General features: G+C 38.7%; 1 protein-coding gene across 1 annotated transcript in view; it reads right to left on the reverse strand.

Moving 5' to 3' along the window:
- LOC117216025 (basement membrane-specific heparan sulfate proteoglycan core protein-like) overlaps positions 1–21,351 on the reverse strand; it is a 127,941-nt gene that overhangs the window by 41,457 nt on the left and 65,133 nt on the right. The window contains exon 2 of the mRNA XM_033462566.1: positions 6,186–6,355. Within this exon, the coding sequence (XP_033318457.1) occupies positions 6,186–6,355 (170 nt within the window). The remainder of the gene's footprint in view (positions 1–6,185; positions 6,356–21,351) is intronic.

Below are 21,351 nucleotides of genomic sequence, written 5' to 3' on the forward strand. Positions count from 1 at the left end.
AATTTCGTGAAACGATAAATTAATCGTGATTGGGATGTACCAGTGACGATAAATTCTCATAATCTTTTACTGTTACGCTCGAATAATTCTACAAAAACGAACTTAATATTTATCGGATGAAGCGAAACGTAACAGAAATAGAATTTATGATTGTACGCATTGGTAAATTCAGCGCGGAATTATCGAGAAAATCTTTCGCAGATTCGATGCGCTTTGTCCGCCAAATTTCGTATTACATTCAATCGTGCGAAATCGCATTTTGTCGCCGAGGACGAAAAAAATCAACCAGAAAGAGAAAAAAAAAAGAGAGAGAAAGAGCCGGATAACGAGACAAAGATAGGACAGGGATCAACTTTGGACAAAGCTTCCGACGCGAAAACATTTAACCGATCCGCGATAATCTTTGTCCACGCTATCAGCTTCTATCGAACTCAATTATCCAAGAACGGACGCTGAGCCGGTAATTTTTCACGACAAAAAAATTGTTCACGGTTCAATTTAACTTTCGGTCAGATATAATTAGAACACGGAACACGCGGCAACCCTGGAAAATAGATGGCTTATCGGCGAAACGTTTATTCTTCGTGTTGAAAACGGAGAATTGATACCTCGAATGTCGTTGGGGAAAATTAATTGTAGCAAGACAGCGGTTGTTACGTGCTGCCTGAGAACAATGCAGAAATACACTGCGTTACCGTCCTACGGTGTGTTTGTTTTGTCACCGTCGAAATTAATGATAAGAAAGCGTAAACAGCCTTTCCTTCGCGATATTTTCTCCCGAAACGCAATTTGAAAATCCTTTTCTTTCCCTTCGCTTCATTTTTAAACTTCCTTCCAACCGAACAAAATAAACTTTTTAGTTACTCCTCTTCCTTATTTTACTATAACATATAATATGTATATTAAAAGCAATTATAGAATCATTGGAAGATTTTCAAAGAAAATTGCTTTATCGTCCCTTCTCGTCGATTTCGTTATATCTCGGACATTTTTATCGCGTCGTATATCGTCGTGCATACATAGGATAATAAAAAATATAAAAAGATATCGGGTATGTATCTTTGTAATAAGGATAACCTAGATATAATAAGGATAACCAGAAGTTGAATAAGTTAGTTAGTAATTACAATGCAATTATCAAGTTACGGTACAAAAGAAAGCATAACTTCGAGCTTTATTATAACGTAAGTTTAGTATTTTTTATCATGTCGAGGTAAGACTTCTATCCTATTTTTAATGCTGCATGACAAGCAACGGTATCCTTGTGAGAGCGGTAAAACCAAGCATATTTTTAAACGAACGTATCCAGCTCGCCAACAAAAGCCAGAGATATGTTGGAAACTCGCAGTTTGAGGCCAAGGAAAAATCCTTTTCCTTTGTTTTCAGTTAAATGAAACCCGAGTACCTGTTACCTACTACCACGCGAATTCTTAACCAAACTCTCGAGAATAGCGGATTTAGAATTGAAAATGTGTAGGAATTTAAATATCCTTTAATTATTCGACAAACCAGAAAATTAGAGTCCATATGAAAATATTAGAAATCAGGCTGGTAACAAAGGGAATTATACGATAATTTAGATCGAATAATTATTCATTTGTCCAATTCCATTCTCATTTAAAATATATTGCGAATTAATTTCATTTGTAGATAATTGGAAAATCATGTTTCATTGAAATCGCCCTTGACCGTTCATGCTATTCTGATTTTCCAGAGAACATGGCGCATCTCGACATTTCCATTTATGATTACTCTCAACGAGAATATCGATAATTGAAATGGTATAGGTATCACGTACTATGATCAACGTAGAAAAATCTTTCGTACATTATTGAGTTTCAAACTAACTACATATGTATATGGTACATACATAGCGACGAAGTGACAAAAACTGCGGCGTTATTTTATATAACGTTACGCTTTGTTTCTCCTTTATTTCGTTACACGCACGATCCTTTTATTCTTTATCTTTCAGGCTGGCGAAATAAATTCCTCGTAAAATTAACGCGCGTATCTATTAAGAATCGACGTTATGCGAGCTTTTAACTCATTAACCAACACGAACACTACTGTCATTATACTTTGTTCATTGTATAACTTTATAATCTCAGATGAAACACCTTTACTTACTGACAGGCACTACTGTGTAACTTTATAATCTAAAATGAAACACTTTTGCCTGCAGGCAAGCAGGTAAATATACTTTGTTTACTGTACAAACTTTATAATCCGAAACGTAACAACTTTACATAGGCAAGCTTGAATAGATCAGAATAGGGAAACGTTATACAATTTCCGAGAAGTAACAAATATCTCTTGATAACTTTATATTCATCGCTTGGATAATAATACGAAAATATTGGAATTCTAATTCCATTGCAAACGCGCAATATGTATATTATACATGTACCGTATACTACGATACTATAATCTACTCTAGAGTATCGATTGCGAACGAAGAACAATTTTGGAGATGTACTTATCTTACAATAAGGATTGGTTTAGGATCCTTAGGATCGGGATTGTTACGGAAAACTACCATAGGAAAAATGTGTATCGCGTATCCGACGTCTTTATAACTGCGCGGTAAATTATATGTCCGTATAACTCAAAATGTCGAGATACGTACATGATCAATGGTCTGTCATCGGAACGAAGCGGTATAATTATATCAGCACTGTGAATATAAGGTGAATTTGTAAGGTTAAGATTCCAATAAAATCAATCCGAATATTTCGGAAAACATGGCAGATACAAATAAACGTTGGGGACAAAAATTGCACGATATCGAGAAGGATATACTATGCTCTTGTGTATTTGATCTCGCGGTGATCCTGAAACCTGCTGTAAAAGACACGCTAAAATTTTTGAACGGATGCCTCCGTTTGTTCGTTGCATATTCTTCTAACTAATATTCAACGTTTTCAAAAGTCTGCGAGCTCGTGTCTTTCGCAACACCCATTATCGAGATATGAACATTAAAATTCAACGCGTTACCGGCATTAACGTTATCCGATGTACACCACGGAAACACATAAAGATGTTTTTCACAACGCTGCTACTGATACGGCATTGTCGAAACACAAGATCGCAGTTTTCTAATGTTTTCAAAAAATGGTCCTCTCCGAACGCTCCCTTTGGCGCAATACGTACGTCGTACTGTTCCGTGGAATTTAAAAGTTTGCCAGCGAATGGTGCAAAAAACACAAGTTTGTAGATCGCGTTTTGAAAACGCCAGAACGTCAGCTGCCAAAGTATGCAATGAAAAATGGAGGTATTCATTAAAAAATTACTTTTATAGAAGGTTTCACGGTCACCGCAACATCAACTACGCAAGAGTATGATATTTCCGCCTTCGTGTTGCTCAATTTTTCTCTGAAACGTTTTTTCGTATCGTTCGCGTTCTTCTAGATTTTTAAGTGATTCGATATAAATCGGACACACTGTACATATATACAGGGTGATAACTGGTGGTATAAGCTTTTATTTTTTTTAATTTTTTTTTAATTCTTCCATTGAGACAACGATCTACAGTGAGATCCGTTATAACGAGACGCGATAAAGTGCACGCGTACCGAGCGACAATTCAAAGTCGATTTTCTCGAAAACAAAGCCTCGAACGAAAAATTTTTGTTCTATATTTTCGACTTCTTTTTTCGCGTAGAATCACCCCCTTTCCGCTTGTACCCTGTATATATATATATATGTTGTTTGGACGTTTGCGCTCGTTCACGACTGTATGAGAAATACCCATCCTCTGCGTCCCGTTCGCGAAGCAGTCGATCCGCCTGGCTCGTGATACATAGTATGTACTTAAGTACGAACATAGTTAGCTAGAAGGACCTAATTTATGGCACGCACATGCGGCGGTCGCTCTCTCTCTCCCTTGCCAAGTTCCACGACACGAAAAACCGAACGACAGTTTCGAACAGTGGCAGCTTCGCGTTCTCATTCCAGCTTCTACATTCCATTTAACACGACCGCTGTCACGCGTGCAAGCGCCGCTGACGCGCAACACGCAAAATTTTCCAGTTGGCGACGAACGTGTTAATCCAATTTACAGTTACTATACAGATCGTATAGGTAAACTCGCAAGATCGCAATATGTTTTGATTCGCAATCAAGTTAGTATGCGAATTTTCGAAATCAATTTGTCGCGAAACGAAGGCTTCGATAAGCTTCGTTTAATTTGGAACTTTCGATTTATATTCTCACGCAACGTGGCTGTTTTTCCATTACGTTCCTATCGCGACCCGTTTACGAAAATAACAAATAGTCCGTCAATAATAATCCCTGGAGGAAAAGTGATCCATGTATATTGCCCTGTTCATCGGTTTTTAGCGAGTTCTCAGCACTGTTTGAAACAACTAATGGCGCGAAGCTGTCGCGCCAAACAACAATACACGGAGTGTTACCGTTACGTCGCTAGGTTGATTTTACGCCTGCGAATATAAACGCCTGGTTTCGCGCAGATAGAGAACCGTACACCACCGTGCACGCGGCTCGCTGGTTGAAGTGGGGTCGAAGCGAAGGGAAATCTGATTTATCGTCGATTACGATCGGTGATTGGATTCTGACGGGTTCCTGTGCGTCATGCGGTGATGCATGAATAACGTCGATAACGAGTAATGTCACTACTCGACGCTGACCCATGCACTTTAACCGTCAAAGTACTTTCCATTAAGATGACCCTGGATAGGGTGCGTGATCCTTTGTCTCGCGTAAACACGAGCCAAGTATTTACAATTATATCATATTCCATATCGTATTCGAAAAAGCTAGTTTCTTAGTTTGCTACGTTCTGCTTGTACCATGATCGTACCGAGACGAAACGTAAACCGGCTTTTTCTGATATACATTTCGGATCATTAAACCTTTCTACAGACGCTCTTCTTACTTTCTAACGTAACCTACGCGTTAAAATATCTTTCGTCGAACTAAACTGCTTAATCGCTCGATCATCGTTGTATTAGCCGTATAATTGTAGCATATTACGCGAAAGAATTATCGTGCAAATCGTAGGTCATACGAATTTCAATCGACATTTCTAATCGGTTGTAGGCATTGACGCTGGTGGATGTAACAAAATCTTCGATTAAAAGTCTAGTTCAAAGAATAGCCTAATGCGAATACTCGTATCGCGAGTCTTTGCACCTGCAAATTTTCGATTACTTACATTTGGCGTGCATTCGATTCAAAGATTTTGCAAGAAGAAACGAATTTGGTAATTATTTACAAATTATCGATTATTATTTCATTATCAATTATCCACACGACTTCGTCGATTTCAATGATCTTGAAATATATCGTGAAATGTGTTGTCAAAGTCACGACACTCTGAACAACTTTTTCTCGTACGTGTTGCCATCGTTCGGCTTTACTCTCCGATATATTCGCAGAAGTTTCCGTCTCGACGAAAGTATGATTTTAATAATCGAATAGTCGTCTCTTTCAGTATCACGGCTAAAGTATTTCCAATTTCGAATAACTACAATAACATAATATAAAGCTTAACACGAATCATATCTGTCTTATTTAATACCTTAAGTTTCTAACGATTATCCAGAATAATCCCAATAATTATTATGGATAATAATCCATTCGTTCTCCTTTCTTACGTGACTCGAAAATGATTATCGAGAACGAGTTACGTTTTGTTAAAAACGCCGGATAAAGGACTTTCCGTCTTTGCCAGAGCGAAGCGTAATCGTAAAGTAAATCGAAGCGAAGTTGTTTGCGAGTATCTCGGGAACTACGGCCGAACGATGATAACTTGCAGAGGGAAAAGTTGTTCGAAAGTTCATCTTGACGAAATATCTCAAGACCATCGAAATTGGCGAGGTCGTCCGCTTCGTAAACAATTATCATGAATTTTGCAGCCGGTCGATCGTGCAAAGATACGCTTGGTTCATCGCAAACATTAAATAAAACTTGGCAAAAGAAAAAGAGGGAATACGTCACGCCGTGGAAGCAGAGTTAAAATCGGATCGAGGAATCACGGCAGAATTTGTCAGAAAATGTAGGATCGATGAAACGAGAGGAAAAGAGCGTAGTAGACGAACGGAACGCGACAACCGGACTTTCATCAGCCGCGACTAGTCATTCGTGTAACACGACCTGGTCGGGGTCTCGCGCGTTTTTATTACATCAACGAGAGTCAGCCAATAAGGTAACTGGAAACTTACAGCACGATCACCAAGATTGCGCACCCTGCAGTGCAGGAAAGCGGTTTGTCCGACGGTCGTCGTGGTATCTCTCTTCGTTGTGTTGTCGAAGTAAGGCTGGCTAAAGGGTTGCTCCCAGTAAGAAGACGGATGGTGCTCCACCACCGATCCTCCGCTCTTCGCCGTGCACTCTGCCAAAAGCAATAAACACCGTTAATCGTATTTCGTTCTCGTCGAGCTAGTCCATCCACGCGTTTATTCGCGTTGCACAAATTTTCGTTGCGTGGATAGATCGAAGGACAGTTGAAGTTGTCGCGTGATACGGAGAACAAAAATGACGTATATTCGCGATGTGTGTACGCACATTCATAGGAGCAACATCTTCGTTTGAACGATTATTCTGATAAAATATAAAAAATACGTCAAGAGTAACAAAGGATGCACGTTGCTAACAGAAAGGCAAGTACGTTTTACGTTCCATCCTCTTTATAAGCTGGGCAACGAGAAAGAAACGAAGTAAAATAGCGATGTCACGGTAAAATCACAGCTCGGTAATGGTTTAGAGACCGCGCCCTAAGGTGTATTGTTACCGTGCTTTCTTTCGTAGCTTTTGCGACCGACGAACTGTCAATTTTTCAAATTTGTTTCAACCAAACCGATGCTATATTTTTAAGCTTGACACAGAAAAATTCTAGCTCTTTCGGTTTGCCGACGATATCCTCGTAGTGTTATTTTCACTTTGTACACTTATGCAGGTATTAAATAGCACCTACGTCTAACTGGTTGTTACAGAACTGCATAAAGTTGTAATAGTTCTAGTCATTCTAGCAATTCTAATAGCTCAGTCTAGTTCTGAACTCGTGACCTCACCATCAACAAACTGATTTTCACAAATCGACGTAGTTCTTGTTCTTCCGTAACACGAATTCAACTTGCTACTACGATTCTACTCGAATCCTACTCCGTGAAATTTATTAAACGAAGCACGTTGACGACATCACGGTTGCTGATATCCGTATCTGATCTCTGAATCCATCCGATTTCATTCGACGAAATTATTAAAAAAAAAAAAACCAGTTTGTTGTTATATCCATCAAAATTTATCGCATCCCTCGAATGATTTGATTCTCAACATTTCCAAAACAATGAAATGTCTCTAGAGTTTCTACAAACGAGAAAGTTTCTCTATCTCGGCATGGTAATTCCTAGTATTGTACAAGTACTAGTCGTTTTTTCGAATTAGTCATGCAACGAATTTTCATACTGTCATGATATATCATTTGATAAAGTAAGGATATACATATAAATATTCAGGCAATTCTTATTCCACTGAATTTAAATACTAGTTGTCATATTCGTCACGAAGGTGTAGTACGATTATATGAATTTCCTTTGTTCGTATTATTATTCACCAGAGCCGCAAAACGAAATTTGAATTTTAATGAAAACGTGTCTGAAAGAATTCACGCGATCAATAATCGATAACTCATTAGTAACGCAAATGTGGCAGCAGGATCTTTTTAGTGGAATAATTTTGGTAACCGAATCAAAGGTTTGTAAATGAATTAACAAATTTGTAGAGCGGAAGTTGATCATTTTTCATCCTTATCGTGGATACATTTAGCATGTATCTTTTCCCCTTTACGTTCTGTACTCTTCGGTTCCGTGTTTCTAAATTCATATGTTCATATATTCAAATTATAGCGATCGATACACGTATGAATGTACTTTCGAATCGGTTTAGCTTCGGCTTAAAATTCCGACAAAATAATTTTCTATCGTCTTTCCTCGTCTCTGACGAACACGTTTTATCCTAATTGTAAGAAACACGTTGCACTTCTTTAAATAGACAAATTTTTGTAGCACAAAATGTTCTCTCGCAAATTATTCACTGATTATTGAAATCAATTAACGAAAACGGGCAGAATTTATTTGTTTCGAGAGAATTTCATATTTTCATTTTTTATCTAGGTCGAATCTTGGAAAATTAATTTTTCGCCATTCTGATAAAGGTCGAATATTTTTTTTTAACGACTGTTTGTAACGTTGACTTAATGCAATACCCAAATTGATCGATTTTACTTCGATTCTATTTCTCTGTATTTTCCCTAGACGGGACGTTCACTAGTCCTCAATTTTTTTTTCATTTTCGTTACTCTTTATGCATATTTTATTCCACGTTTCAGTTAAAATCGAAAGATAGTACGTGCTACCAGAAGGAAACGTATCTAACAAATTTCACGTGATAGGAATTTTCTTCGAAAACATTCAAATAACATCGATACTTCAGTTCCATTGTCAAACCGAACTAAAACTGGACAATTTTTTGTACGATACTCGAACGAATTGAAAACTCCCCTTCGCACAGGAATACATATAAATCGCGGAGAACGATAAAATTCGTTATTAGCGAAACATTCGTTCGATCGTTCGTGAAAATGGTTTGCAGACTAGCCAGAAGCGGCGTTTCCTTGCTTTTGAGCGTGCGAAATTCGTTTGAACGAAATTATAGAAACGAATTTAAGTGCACGCGCAGCTGCGGCATGATTTATCGGACGCAACTAAAATTTGAATCGATAATTAATCGGTCGTATAGCCAGCATTGCGACAGAATCGCGTGTTCGCGTTCAAGGGTCCTCTAATGGTTGGCTTTTTCACCTGTCACTCAGTTTGTTCGTCGTACTGCTCTCGCTGTTAGCTTTTTGCTAGAGAGCCACGTTACACGAAACGTCCAGTCATAAGATATTCGAGCACTAGCCGGTCGATAAACTCGTGTAAAAAGGATCGTAATTGGTGTCGCGCTCTACCAGAACACGCCACATGCGAAAAAATACTTCGCTTTTGATCAATATCGTCATCGAGTTTTTATATTCGAGCGAACATGAGAAACGCGTAGAACGCATCGAAAGCCACCCGTTACTGCTTCGAATCGGTTCGATCGTCGTGTTGCTCCGATCGAAACGATAACTACAACAAAATATGCCACTGCGTTTCTACAACCTGTGATTTTCAAATAATCGATCACTGTTTTAACGTTTTCCACCGTGGCTTCGACATCGTTTCTCAATTTTTATTAGTTTCCGCGTATTTACGCAGTTCCTAAACCAACCTTCAAATATTTTTCTGCTTCAAAATAACAGATATGTTTTTCTATTCCCGATTTATTTATTGTCTTTGTAACGGTAATCATATCCCGTACGGAGCAATATTTCTCTTCTCAGTAAACTGAATTTTACCGATTCGATCATTTGTCAATTTGTCAATTTATTTAGTTGATAAAAATAAAAATTAATCGTGATCGAAATAACTAACAACAAGCAGCATCGTTAAATATCTCTCTTCAGCGACGTAAATTTATTAAACGAAACATTCACGGGTTAAAATTCAAAGCAAACGTAACTTTATATTCTATTTCTCAGACTACTATGACCGCCGCGCCGTAACGACTTTATTTCCGGCTAATGATGTTTTCACTGAAATACCGTGTCGTTATATCTCCAAGGGTTTCTTTACACGCCTCAGTGAAGTTGGAAATTTTATGAAGTTTCTCGCGTCAGAACCTCGTAACTTGCAGGTCGATTTTTCATAAACGCGACGATGTTATTAAGATCTCGAATTATTCGACAAAGTTGCACGTTTGACGAACCGCCTTAAATGATTAACGATAATACAAGATCCAATAAAGCGTGTTTGATAAAACAACAATAAGAAATTGCAGCTTAATTTCGATAGTATAACCTGATAATAGACTTTTTACCCAACAAACTGTAACGTATCGATGAATAATAACGTCGCAGAAATGATACAGACGTTTGTAACTTAATTTATGGCTGGGATAAAACGAAGAACAGTATTTTTATAACAAACGGGGCATTATATGTATATTCGCGGAATAAGGTAAAACAAAGTAAACCGAACGTGTTACAAAAACGCGTACACGTAGCTTACGGTAAAGTAATACAGCGCGGCAATAAATAAATAGTTGGCAATGAAAAATACTTCATGCGATATTTGTTAGTTGCATCGCACAATACGTAGATCTGCTGGCGATGAATTTATTTCGCTTGTAAATCTGTTAAAAGAGAAACTGTTTTAACTGCATCGTAATGGCCATGCATCCTTTCTATCCAACTGTGTACGAACAAATAAATTATTATCGGCGTGAACGCGAATTTCTCGGTATATTAACGAGAAATCGCTGGGGAATCTGTGAAAAAATCTGTGAAACTATGTTATTTCATTAATAGTTTAAAATAAGGAAACATTCGTATTTCTTATTTTCACATATTATAAGTTGTACCCTACGCGTCTTACTCCCGGGCGTTCGCGGTCAGCTAGCAAGACAATTCTTAAAAGACTTAGTGACCAATGACCGAGGAGGCGTGGAGGGGATGATAGTGGTCGTCAGTCGAAGGAAACATAAATGTTTGCTTATATTTCATATATTATGTTGTAAGTTGAACGCTACGCATCTTATTCCTGAGAATTCGCGACCAATTGGCAAAAGAAGGCTCTGTGGCCAGCGAGCCGAAAGCCGAGAGGCGTGGAGGGGATAATAATGGTCGTCTGTTGAGAACGCAGCACGAGAATATTTATACAGATTCATTAAAACGGAAGTCGTCTCGAGATGGTAGCTGCAAAGGAGGAGTTCGTTAACCTTCTTTGTTCTATCTGAACTTTGGTTTTGGAATGCTTTGAAAAAAACTCGAGGTGCTTGCTAATGGCTTGAAACGAACCACTCGTCGATAGGCGCCGTTCGTTGAATCGCGCTTCTTTTTGTACCAACTTCTACCAACACCTAGCTTCCGTTTCCTCGCCGACAGATAGTTCGGAAGAAAAGCATCGGCATCGGCAGTGAAGGTTCACGGGATGCTTTTGTGTGCCGAACTATGCCAGAAATGTTTTAACATCTGTAGAATATTTAACGAGGAAAGTCGGGATTTAAAGGAGCCATCGCATCGGTTTTCATCTTTGCTTCGCCAAGTTACAATTATCTTGGAGGCACGGTATTGTCCGTCGATGGTTGCGATCGGAATTACCGAGAACGCGATGGATATTCTATGGATATGCCGCGTCGTCAGAACAGCAACGAGCATAATACAATTATCGGGTAGAAGAATTTTTACATATCGGAGCGTTCTGTTTCGCAACAAAGGCTTTTACAGATAACGAACCAAGCCTTTTCCTCTTTCTAGTTGAGAAATTAAAAACGAGACCCTCGCGTTTTGCGCCACCTGATTGTTCCTACAATATCAGTTACGAAATACTTGCAACGAATAAATAATATGATAGAGAAGAATCAGGTTCTTTCGCGTGCTTCGTTATTTCATTAATTGTAACACAACGTTACGTTATTATTTCCATCGAACCTACACGTAAACATCGTGATATAATTCCACCGAGAGATAATCTACGTTAGTCTCGCAGTACTCGCCAGAAAAGAGAAACTTTCTTGTTTTAGCGGAGAAGGCAATACGAGTCTTTGTGAAATATATTTGAAACGTTTGCCTGTGGTAAGCGTGGACGGATCTCGCTGTAGACTTGTTGCATCTATCTTTGTTTATCATATTGTGCACAACGAAACGAAAGCAATTAATTTAATAGCAGCAACGAATAATCGCGTCTGGAGCCTCCAACAGAATGAATTTGTTGCAATTGTCGATCAATTCGATTCTCTACCGTTTAATTAATTGCTATTGTTCACGCGATGAAATAACTCGATATAACTAAAAATAACGAACGATAAATACGCAAAAACACGCAACGATACTATACACGTATGTCCAATAATAAACCACTTGCCTGTTACAGAAGGTTTTCAAATGTTTTACGTTTCTAGGTTATCTTTACCGACGAGTCTAACAGAGCCAGGCTGAAATATACACTTTTCTTTTCTTTAATCTCACACTATTGTTCCACCTTCTTCTTCGGTACAACACTCTCGCAGTTTACTTCCGTTTTGTTGTCAACGCTCGTTGTATTTATAGACAGTGGCTTGTACGTTTGAAGGCGATGTATGTTCTCAAACCGAAGACATAACAGACCACGCGGGTGTATTTAACAAAGTTTAAAGAGAATGTAAGAAAGAAGATAGGAAAATATCCTCGAAATGTCTCGTTGCACTCGTTGCTAACGGTAAGTGAGAATGAAATGCGAAACCTCTTGCTGAAATCCGAGTGGCTCGTGTCCTCGACATCACGCCTTGCTCGTTCTGAAAGTTAGCACATACCGGAAGTAGTGCACTCCACGCATTCTCTAGCTTACTTTTTTCTACACAAACCTCTTCACGATACGATATCTTCCACGCTAATGTCATTTTTACAAATATGTCACAAATCTGCTGTTCCACTTTCTCGGATGTTACTCCGATAACGTATCGTCGACGTCTGTTATTACGTGGTTGAAAATCTCGCCAGTAACTCGTTCGCTCATTTCGACGCTAACTCGACCAAGTAAATTTCTCAAGCCTCGAGCTACGAGTACATCCGACGTACATCATCGATTTCTCTGTTAATTAACGTGTAATTAGAGATTTTATCCCCTTCGGGTAATTATCAAAAATGTATTAAACCAGGGAAATAAAACTTCTTCGACTCGATTTAACGATGATAAACGAACGACTCATTTCCATTCTGTCCTCTAATTTTCCTCCGCGAAGGTTACTTCTACGTTAAAGAATATTCCTCGCTGTTCGATGCGATAAGATCGTCAGTGTCCGATCTTAAATTAAATTTCAAACTGTATCGGACGGTAGACGAGGATTCAGCCAGAAAACACTGCTAAACGATTCTTTGATAAATCGATATGAGTTAGGTTCTTCGTATCTTGATAACCACGTCTGGCACACGTTAGCCTCGAAGCACGGATAAATTGAATTCTCGGCTCTAAAGACCGACCTATTGGCTATAGGAAATAGTAGATAACCAGAGATTCGTCTAACGATCTAACTCGTCTTCTCTTACGATGTTATTCTTTCACGATGCTCGTATTGTGAAACGCGAACGTTTTAGGTACAAGTCTCTATACGTATTTTGGAAGCCACGTCTACCTAAGTTCCCATTAATCTTACGTTAAAACTTAACGCGTTGACTTGCTAAACACGCCTTGTTACCGTGGAAGAGTTCGCTGGCCTCCGCCGTATGAAAAAGTTGCAACTCCTGAAAGAGCAACCGTGCGCGCTTCGTCCAATCTTTTTCGAGCTGATGAATGTAAGTTGCCGCGATTAACGAGTGTGTTTATTCAAACGAACGTGCCTTTCTTCGATAGTAAATAAGAACCGGGTTACGTAAATCGCGCAGAACGGTCCGCGCTATACGAGAGACGATCTATATAACCTTAGAAACGATGCTCCCTCGTTTCCTGTAAAAGTGAAACGCCGAGTGAAGAAGACTTTTCGTCGTTTCGTTTCTTTTACTGCGCTGGAATAAAACACCAGGAGAGATAGTTCTTTTATTATTTTACTATTGTCACTTCATAAAAGTAAGAACGAGAATGGTAGAATTCTTTTATTTCTCGTTCCTCTCCTCTTTTTTCTTTTATTTTTTCCCTCGTGGAGATATAACGCTAAAGAAGAAACACTCTGGTCGTTAATTTTCTTCGTGTCGCAAATGTAATACGTAAAGACGCAAATTCTCTATCGTTCCGAGCTTCTATTTAAATCCGGTTTCAACTTTCGGTATTACGAGAGATGCGGCGAAATTTACTCGAGTCGTTCGGTTTTTCAAAATTAAACGCGAGCAACAGGATTGTCGATCGTCGTTGCTTGTACCTTTATCGCGGGAAGTTGAAACGAAAGAAGAGATCTCTTGGCGATCGTACACGTTGCATCGAGTGAAATCGAAGCGACGTTTTAACTTTGTTATTACGTTCGGTGGAAGAGTTTGATATTCGAAAGTAGCCGAATCGCGTTAACATAGAATGGGAAATAGAGTATCAGAGTGAATCATGGGTCAAACTCAAATCTTGTTTTCGTTATACAAGTTTAAACTTGCATATAACGTAGTAGAAAAGTTGTTCGTAAACTGCTGTGACGCTATATCGTTATACAATAAGACTTATCCGCACGGGGAGTTAGGCAATCGAGTCGTACGATCAGTTCCGCCATCACAGATTTTCCTACGAGACATCTTTCAACCTATCGACGAAATTTATCATCTGACAACCACCGGTGTAGTCTCAAATTAGGAAACTCACCCCGAGGCTTTCAAAATCAGCGGCGCACCCTTTCAAGCGCGTTTCAGGGAAGACGTTTAAGCAACAACGAATTAGGTTCCGTTCGCGTCATATCGATTTTTCACAGTGGCGAAACACTAACCTTATGCAATTTTATATCGCCGTAAAAAAATTCGATCGCTTAACATATATCATAGATACGTATCCGTTTTTTTATTTCTACCGTTATTCTATCGTAAATTAAAGTAGCAGATAGTTAGGTTTAATATCAATGCCTATATCATATACACGTAAAAGATAGAAACATATATAAATAAATAAAAGATTTTCCTTCGAGAACAAAATAGTCCGAGAGGAAGCATCTGCATCACAAGGTCTATCTTTCCGAATTATGCAATTTTATTCCTCACTGGATCATCCTCTCGAATCTAGAACATCGGTGACTTACTTATGTACATGCGTTCATGTACACATGTATATCTATGTCGGTTTTGCATGAGAATACATCTTGAAAGAAAGAGATATTCAAAATATCGGAAAAGCGTCGTGATAGAAGACTTAGGAAGTAAATTCAACAGAACCAAACTACTATTCTCGAGGTTCGTAAATGCCATTTCCACTTCAATGATATTTCACTTACGTCGTGGTCAATCAGGATATTCCCTGAACTCAAAACCACAGATATATAATAGCAATATAAATATATAACAAGGCGAAACGTTAACCGCCGTGTATTACGACAGTCAGGTCGATAACGTTTCGAGCGAGGTGGAGCTCGTGATAAATCAGAAAACGTAAGAGCAGAGCGCATTTATCAGGCGAAAAACAGGTCTCTAACGAAAATATGAAGATTCACGTTTGTGGAACACGTTTAAATTGGAATCTGTCGCAGTGCTTGGCGCAAGTGCTTGCCGTAATGCGAAAACTTTTTTCGAGTCGAACTCCACGTCTTAACTTGGCTCCTGTTCTTTCGCGAAACACCCGCACAACGACTAAAGGACTACGGCTCAAGAAGCCACGAGTATAACGTATTACGAGTAGATATACTCTTCCACCCTCTTCTGTCTACTCTCCGCTTGTCTTTCTCTCAGTGTTCCGTAATTCCTTGCTGTCGTCGGTGAATTGAATTCCGAGGCATTTTTTAAGAAATCAGCAGATCTATCGAACGCTTTCAAAGGCGGAGCTTCTTCGCGATACCGCCACCGTGCTGGTTCAAAAGAATTTTCTTGTTTGCGGGAATATCGGGCAAATACATATAACCATGAAAATGTAGGAAGCGTAGTCGATAAACAGTGAGAGTAGATTTTCTTCATCTTGCGTGGGTATTCCAGCCGGACTAACCGAAAGGTAGAGAAACACGAGAAAATACTTTGCGCCAGTTGTAACGGATTACATATAGCGAGAGAATAATATATGGCGCATAAACAGGAAGTTTTATTTGATTCTGAAATTAAATAAGATTTATTCAGATCGTTTCGAAACGACACATTTCGCGGCGAAACTAAGAACTTTGTTCTTTAGGCAGCGCTTTATGTTTTAAAGCTCCACGGGGCGCTTCTCGTGATACGCTCGTACATAGTTATTCAACCACAAAGTATTCTGGTTACGTTTTCAATGAAACTATTTCCTCGTCTTTTGCAACGAGAAGCGTCTATGCCGAAACGAATATCGTTCCGAAATATTACCGCCAAATATGTTTCGCTCGCGTAAATTGTTTCATACGAATAAAACTCTCCAATTTCTATTTACTACTATTGTTTGAATTTTATGTTAAGTTCGACACTACGTAGGTGTCTGTCTCGTATTACTAATTCGTGATAATACCAACATTGCGATAATATTAATTTTCCTAACAATATCAATATCCTGATTATGCATTCGCCTATAAAGGATGATACTTGTTAATATACAGTAACGTACAGTATTGAATTTCAAATATACGTATACTTCCAAAAATACATGGTTTCCCAGTACAATCAATCAAATCGCGGAATATCCTACGACTATGTGTATTATGCCACGCTTACTATGTATAGTTCTGCAGCATCGAAATAGCGCTTCAGATATCGTGTATCGGTTCGTAACGTTTAAAAATCGCAAAAATATCACGGTGATCCGGTAGACCGAACTCGAACTACGAATCTAGTGCAGCTCGAGGGACGAACATGATCCTTAAACTCAACGCGACATATGGAGCGTATCTCGTACAAGCTACAAATCACGGGGATGAAGACTATGATATTCGGTGCCGCAGAGCGTAGACCATGCCGTCTGACACTTTCTACGAAGATTCTAAGAATCTAAGTAAGATTAAACGTGAAACTTTCCTACTCATGGAAATCCATAAGGAAATATCAAAGTCTGCGCTATGAAATTTCCAAGTAGAAAGGATTAACGCGTACGCCGATTCACGAACTCGCCCGCACGATCAAACGTAACGATGAAAGGCAACATTCGCGATCTTTTTATGAAAATTTCCCGTTTCCTGATTCGAACGGTTATAATTTCGATAAAAATTCGATATCACCGATATGGTTGGTCGCAATGAGGCAACACTCTAGCGGAAACAGAATGAAACGTTTCGTTTAGAATAACAAAGTCGAGTTGAATTTTTCAAATGTATCGCGTGCGTACGAGAACGATTTTTATCTTTTATTACAAAGGAAAAACGCGTATGTGGTAATATTTGATCGTTTGAACTGGACTGGATCGTGTGAATTCAGTTTCCGGAGGTACGTTTTCCATATTGATATTTCTTAAATCAGCCGGAAACGTCAATGGGTACCACTGGATAATAAATGCTTCTTTTAACCAGAAGTGTTCGCAAGAGCGTTCGATCGGCTTCTACCGTTATCTGCCATGGAAAACCAACGAGGAGTTTTCGCGTTTTACGGGTCTCTTCTTGTGTACTTTCGCCTCGTTAATGGAAGCAATCCAACAGGATGATATATACATTTTCCTTAACGAAGTATAAACTGTTACCACGATATTTTATGGACTTTGCTGCTACCACTTTTGAACGGAGAACATTTTTAATTTACTCTTTCCTCTATTTCTACTTCGTAGTAATTTGTACGGTTTTAGTAATGATCCGGTAAAGTGCGACGTTATTTAGGTCATTCGCATAGCTATGCTTTCCGCGTTAAACTTCCTATCTGTATTTTACATTCGCAACTTCTCGTCTCGTAAATTAAACTTTAGATTTGTGATATCGAATATCGAGGGAAAAGAGCGATAGCTTTCCCAAGCGAAAGAGTAAAACTTGTTACTTGATATCGAAACCTAATTTCATCTCGCTCCTAATGGTTTCAAACGTTTCATTTACGTTGCGTTTTATCATTCGTAGCATCTCCGTTTTAAAGATCTTATCGTAGTAAATCGTAGAAAATCGTAATAAAACTTGATAGTAAAGGGAATAGCGTTTGAACGCGTTTAACGAACAATCGGCCTAATACGTACGTACGATAAATGTTCAAATTCGATTTTCTCGAAAACTATGCCGAGAATGAAAAAATCTTATTCTACGTCTTTTCTTTACTTTCACGCTGCAAATCGCGACGTACTCGCTTTCGCGTGTGATTCGCTTGAACCCTGTATAGCTCGATAGCGCAACGTATTTGTAGACACAGCAAACACAGGGACCACGCTATTAATTCGAATTTCAAATGACTGATAAGCAATCGCACGGTGCACTCGCACGTGTGATACACTAGTATGAACATTTATAGTTACTTCTATACGCTGGTGATCGATGTCATCATAAATTCCACGACGTTACTTGTTTCCACCTGCTCCTCCACACCCGTTGCATGTCTGCGCATTTATCAGCGACTTAAGAGGCGTTCCTGAAGTCATTGCTAGTCGCGTTCTATTTCGACAAATCTAACCGAATTTAACAGTGGCAGGTATCGTTTTTGGATTTGCTTCGTCGAAGCGCGTTACATCTCCCAAGTATTTCGTTGATACGTTTATCGATCATTTTTATCTATTTTACGATCGCTAATATCCGAAAAGGAAATATCGGTTTCGATGTTGCTTCGATAAACTTGTTCGCAAACATTCAAGATATTCGTTTAATTTACAGATGCGATGATTTTCATTTAAAAATAATAATTATTTCGTAGAACGTTGAAATATATATTTGAATTATATGCGTTTCAACTGAACGCTTCGTCTCTATAAATAAAACTCTTGAAACGTGCAATATTTTCTGCCATACTTTGACATATTTTAACAGAATCAATTAAGCTGCATACATATTTCAGGTGAAATAAATATTGAAAGCAATAAATATACATATACGTTTTGTATATGTTTCAGTTTGATATCTGCGGACTGACCACTAATACGTGAGGAGGAACCACAGAGAGAGAGAGAGAGAGAGAGAGAGAGAGAAGGAAAAAGAAGGATAGAAATTTTGGGAAATTGTCAGTCATTCTCATATTGACAGTACGAGTGTAAGAAGCCCGTCTCGAGAATATTCATATTTTTTTTGACAATTATGTAGGTTTATAGAATTTGTAATTAGTTTCTCAATCAGTTTGAATCAGATGTTCCATTGAAGAAATATTCGAGTAAACATCACTGCTATTCGAACGTGTACACGCACAAACACACGCGTACGTACGTATAATGTTCGCATGTACAAAAGATAATGCGAAACGGATTAGCTTCCTACGTGTGTATCCCCACTCATTACGTGGTAAACTGTTTCTCTGTATATTATTCTACGATATATTCTATAGTATATAACGTTTGTATTTGCACTTGTAAATGAGCTTTCGAAATAACGATAAAGGTAAGGTTAGAACGTATTTTTTAGATTACATTCTACTTTACCGTTATACTACCGCGTTCCACGTTATTTCCGCTATCCGCATTTGTATTTGCAATTACGATGTAGCCAACAACTTTATTTCATAATTAAAAATTATTGTGCGATTGTATTGGCGCGTGGTAACGAGACACCGTCGTGCGACTTTCAACGAAACCCTAAATAACACGGTTACACAGTTTGCGTTTCATAGAAAAATTATGCTGCTGGAAACGTGGTATTTTGATCGAGTATCGGTAAATCGAATTTTCTTTTTAAATCGAGCTGGCTGCGTCATAATTGCGCGTGAATGAAGCTTTTTCCATTATTTCTATTCCACGATAAATTTATCCTGTCGTGTACATACATCAAAACATTTGTTCTTGTATTATTCTCTGTCGATTACACACGGACGCGTGAACAAATACGTCATTGATGATTTTTTCTTTGACCGTGCTATCGGGAACTTTCAATCTCGCAAAGAAAAGGCAATTACTTCTAAAATTGTAAATCTCTTACTTCATTGAATTATCGTTTGTGTACAACTTTTACTCGAATTTTTACCTTATCCGTTTGTGTTTGTACGCGCATATTCATACACTGTTTATGGTCGTAGAGTTAGCGCGCGAAGTTCGCAACTCGAGGGACTTCTCAAAGATGTACTATCCAACAGCGTCGCTATAAAGCGATAAACCAGAGAGCAGAGAGGAAAAAGAGAAAAAGACAGAGAACGCTTTTCCTTCGCGGAAAATGAACCAGCTGTCCCAGATTCAATCTCTAAAGGAACAAGACGAATTCCCAGGAGTTTCCAAATGTAGGACAGTGAAATGTCACGCGAGCAGAACAATTGTTTTTAAGGGTTTCGAATTTGTTTCGGGACGACGAGTTCACGAAGGTGCAGTTTCCACATAGTCCGACTAAGTATCTTTCGTTTCCAATTCTCTGTTCAATTTGCGTTCAACGTACGAAATATCGTCGCGTCTGTTAAAGCGTTCTATTCGACGGTAGCCGACTTTCTTCCCTTTATCTTTCCAAAAAAAAAGATTGTTTTTTTGACATTTGTGAACGTTGCCCGATGTTCTGAAACTTCTATCGACGTGTCATCTATTAATTCGGCGAGTTACTAATACGAAAGAACGTTAAAATTAACGAAGAAAAAATGCGATTAAGAGATTAAAATATACCGTTTGAAAGGAGCAAAGTAGTAAAAGATTACGAACCAAATTCAAATAAACGGGAGCTCGTGCGATAAACGTTAGAGTATCGTGGTTTGAAAGGAATCGATGGGCAGAACGTTCTGCTACGCGATCGATCAAGGATGAAAGCGACTCGAACCGATTACATCCTTTAAATACGGATATCGGTACGAGAACGGAGAGACGAAGCAATTGGAAGTAAAGGATCTCAATTACGTGGAACGAACGAACGAACGAACGAACGAACGAACGAACAATTTTGACGAACAACGAATCGACGATAAACGCAAGAGAAAAAGGGTTTTAGCGTCAGCAGCTAGCAGCTACGATAAGAGTGGTCTCGCGCTCCAAAACCTAATTACATTTCTGTTTCCACGAAAACGAAACGATCAGGAGACTCGATTTACGAGAAACTTTGTCCATTGAAACGAACGTCGGATATAATTGAGTATCGGTTGCAAATAAGAATGACGATTTTTAAATAGTGGACGTTGCATCGACGCGAATCTCCTAATCCTACTCGAATGAAAAGCCTTCCTGCAACTTTTTCAATTTGCCATGGCAAATGAAACGCCTGATAAATACAAGCATTTCATTGTAATTAGAGCTAAGCAAAGGATAGTTGGAGAAAAGTGAGAAGCTTGAAAAGAACGCCGTAAGCGACTAAGGATCTTCGAGGATTTAATTACAGCAACGAAAGAAACGTGCGAGCTCGCGTCTTTATGTATAAGGTGTTTGAAATCTGTGTACTCCGTACAGATGGAAATATACTGTATTTCATCGGATGCATCTAATACGATTAATAATGAAATTTTCTATAATCTGTTATCCGAGGGAAACTTTATTTACCGTGCTTCCAACTTCAGCGAGTAAGATTTATTTCCGGAGCTCGGCTCCTAAACTTTCGCGACACACATCGAAAATTCTGTGCTAAACCTGGCTACGGTGATGCATCGTAACGAATTTTCTCAATGTTCAGCTAATTCTTATTAATTATTCGCTGTTC

This window comes from Bombus bifarius, unplaced genomic scaffold (assembly GCF_011952205.1).
Source record: "Bombus bifarius isolate JDL3187 unplaced genomic scaffold, Bbif_JDL3187 scf7180000007973, whole genome shotgun sequence".
Taxonomy (NCBI): domain Eukaryota; kingdom Metazoa; phylum Arthropoda; class Insecta; order Hymenoptera; family Apidae; genus Bombus; species Bombus bifarius.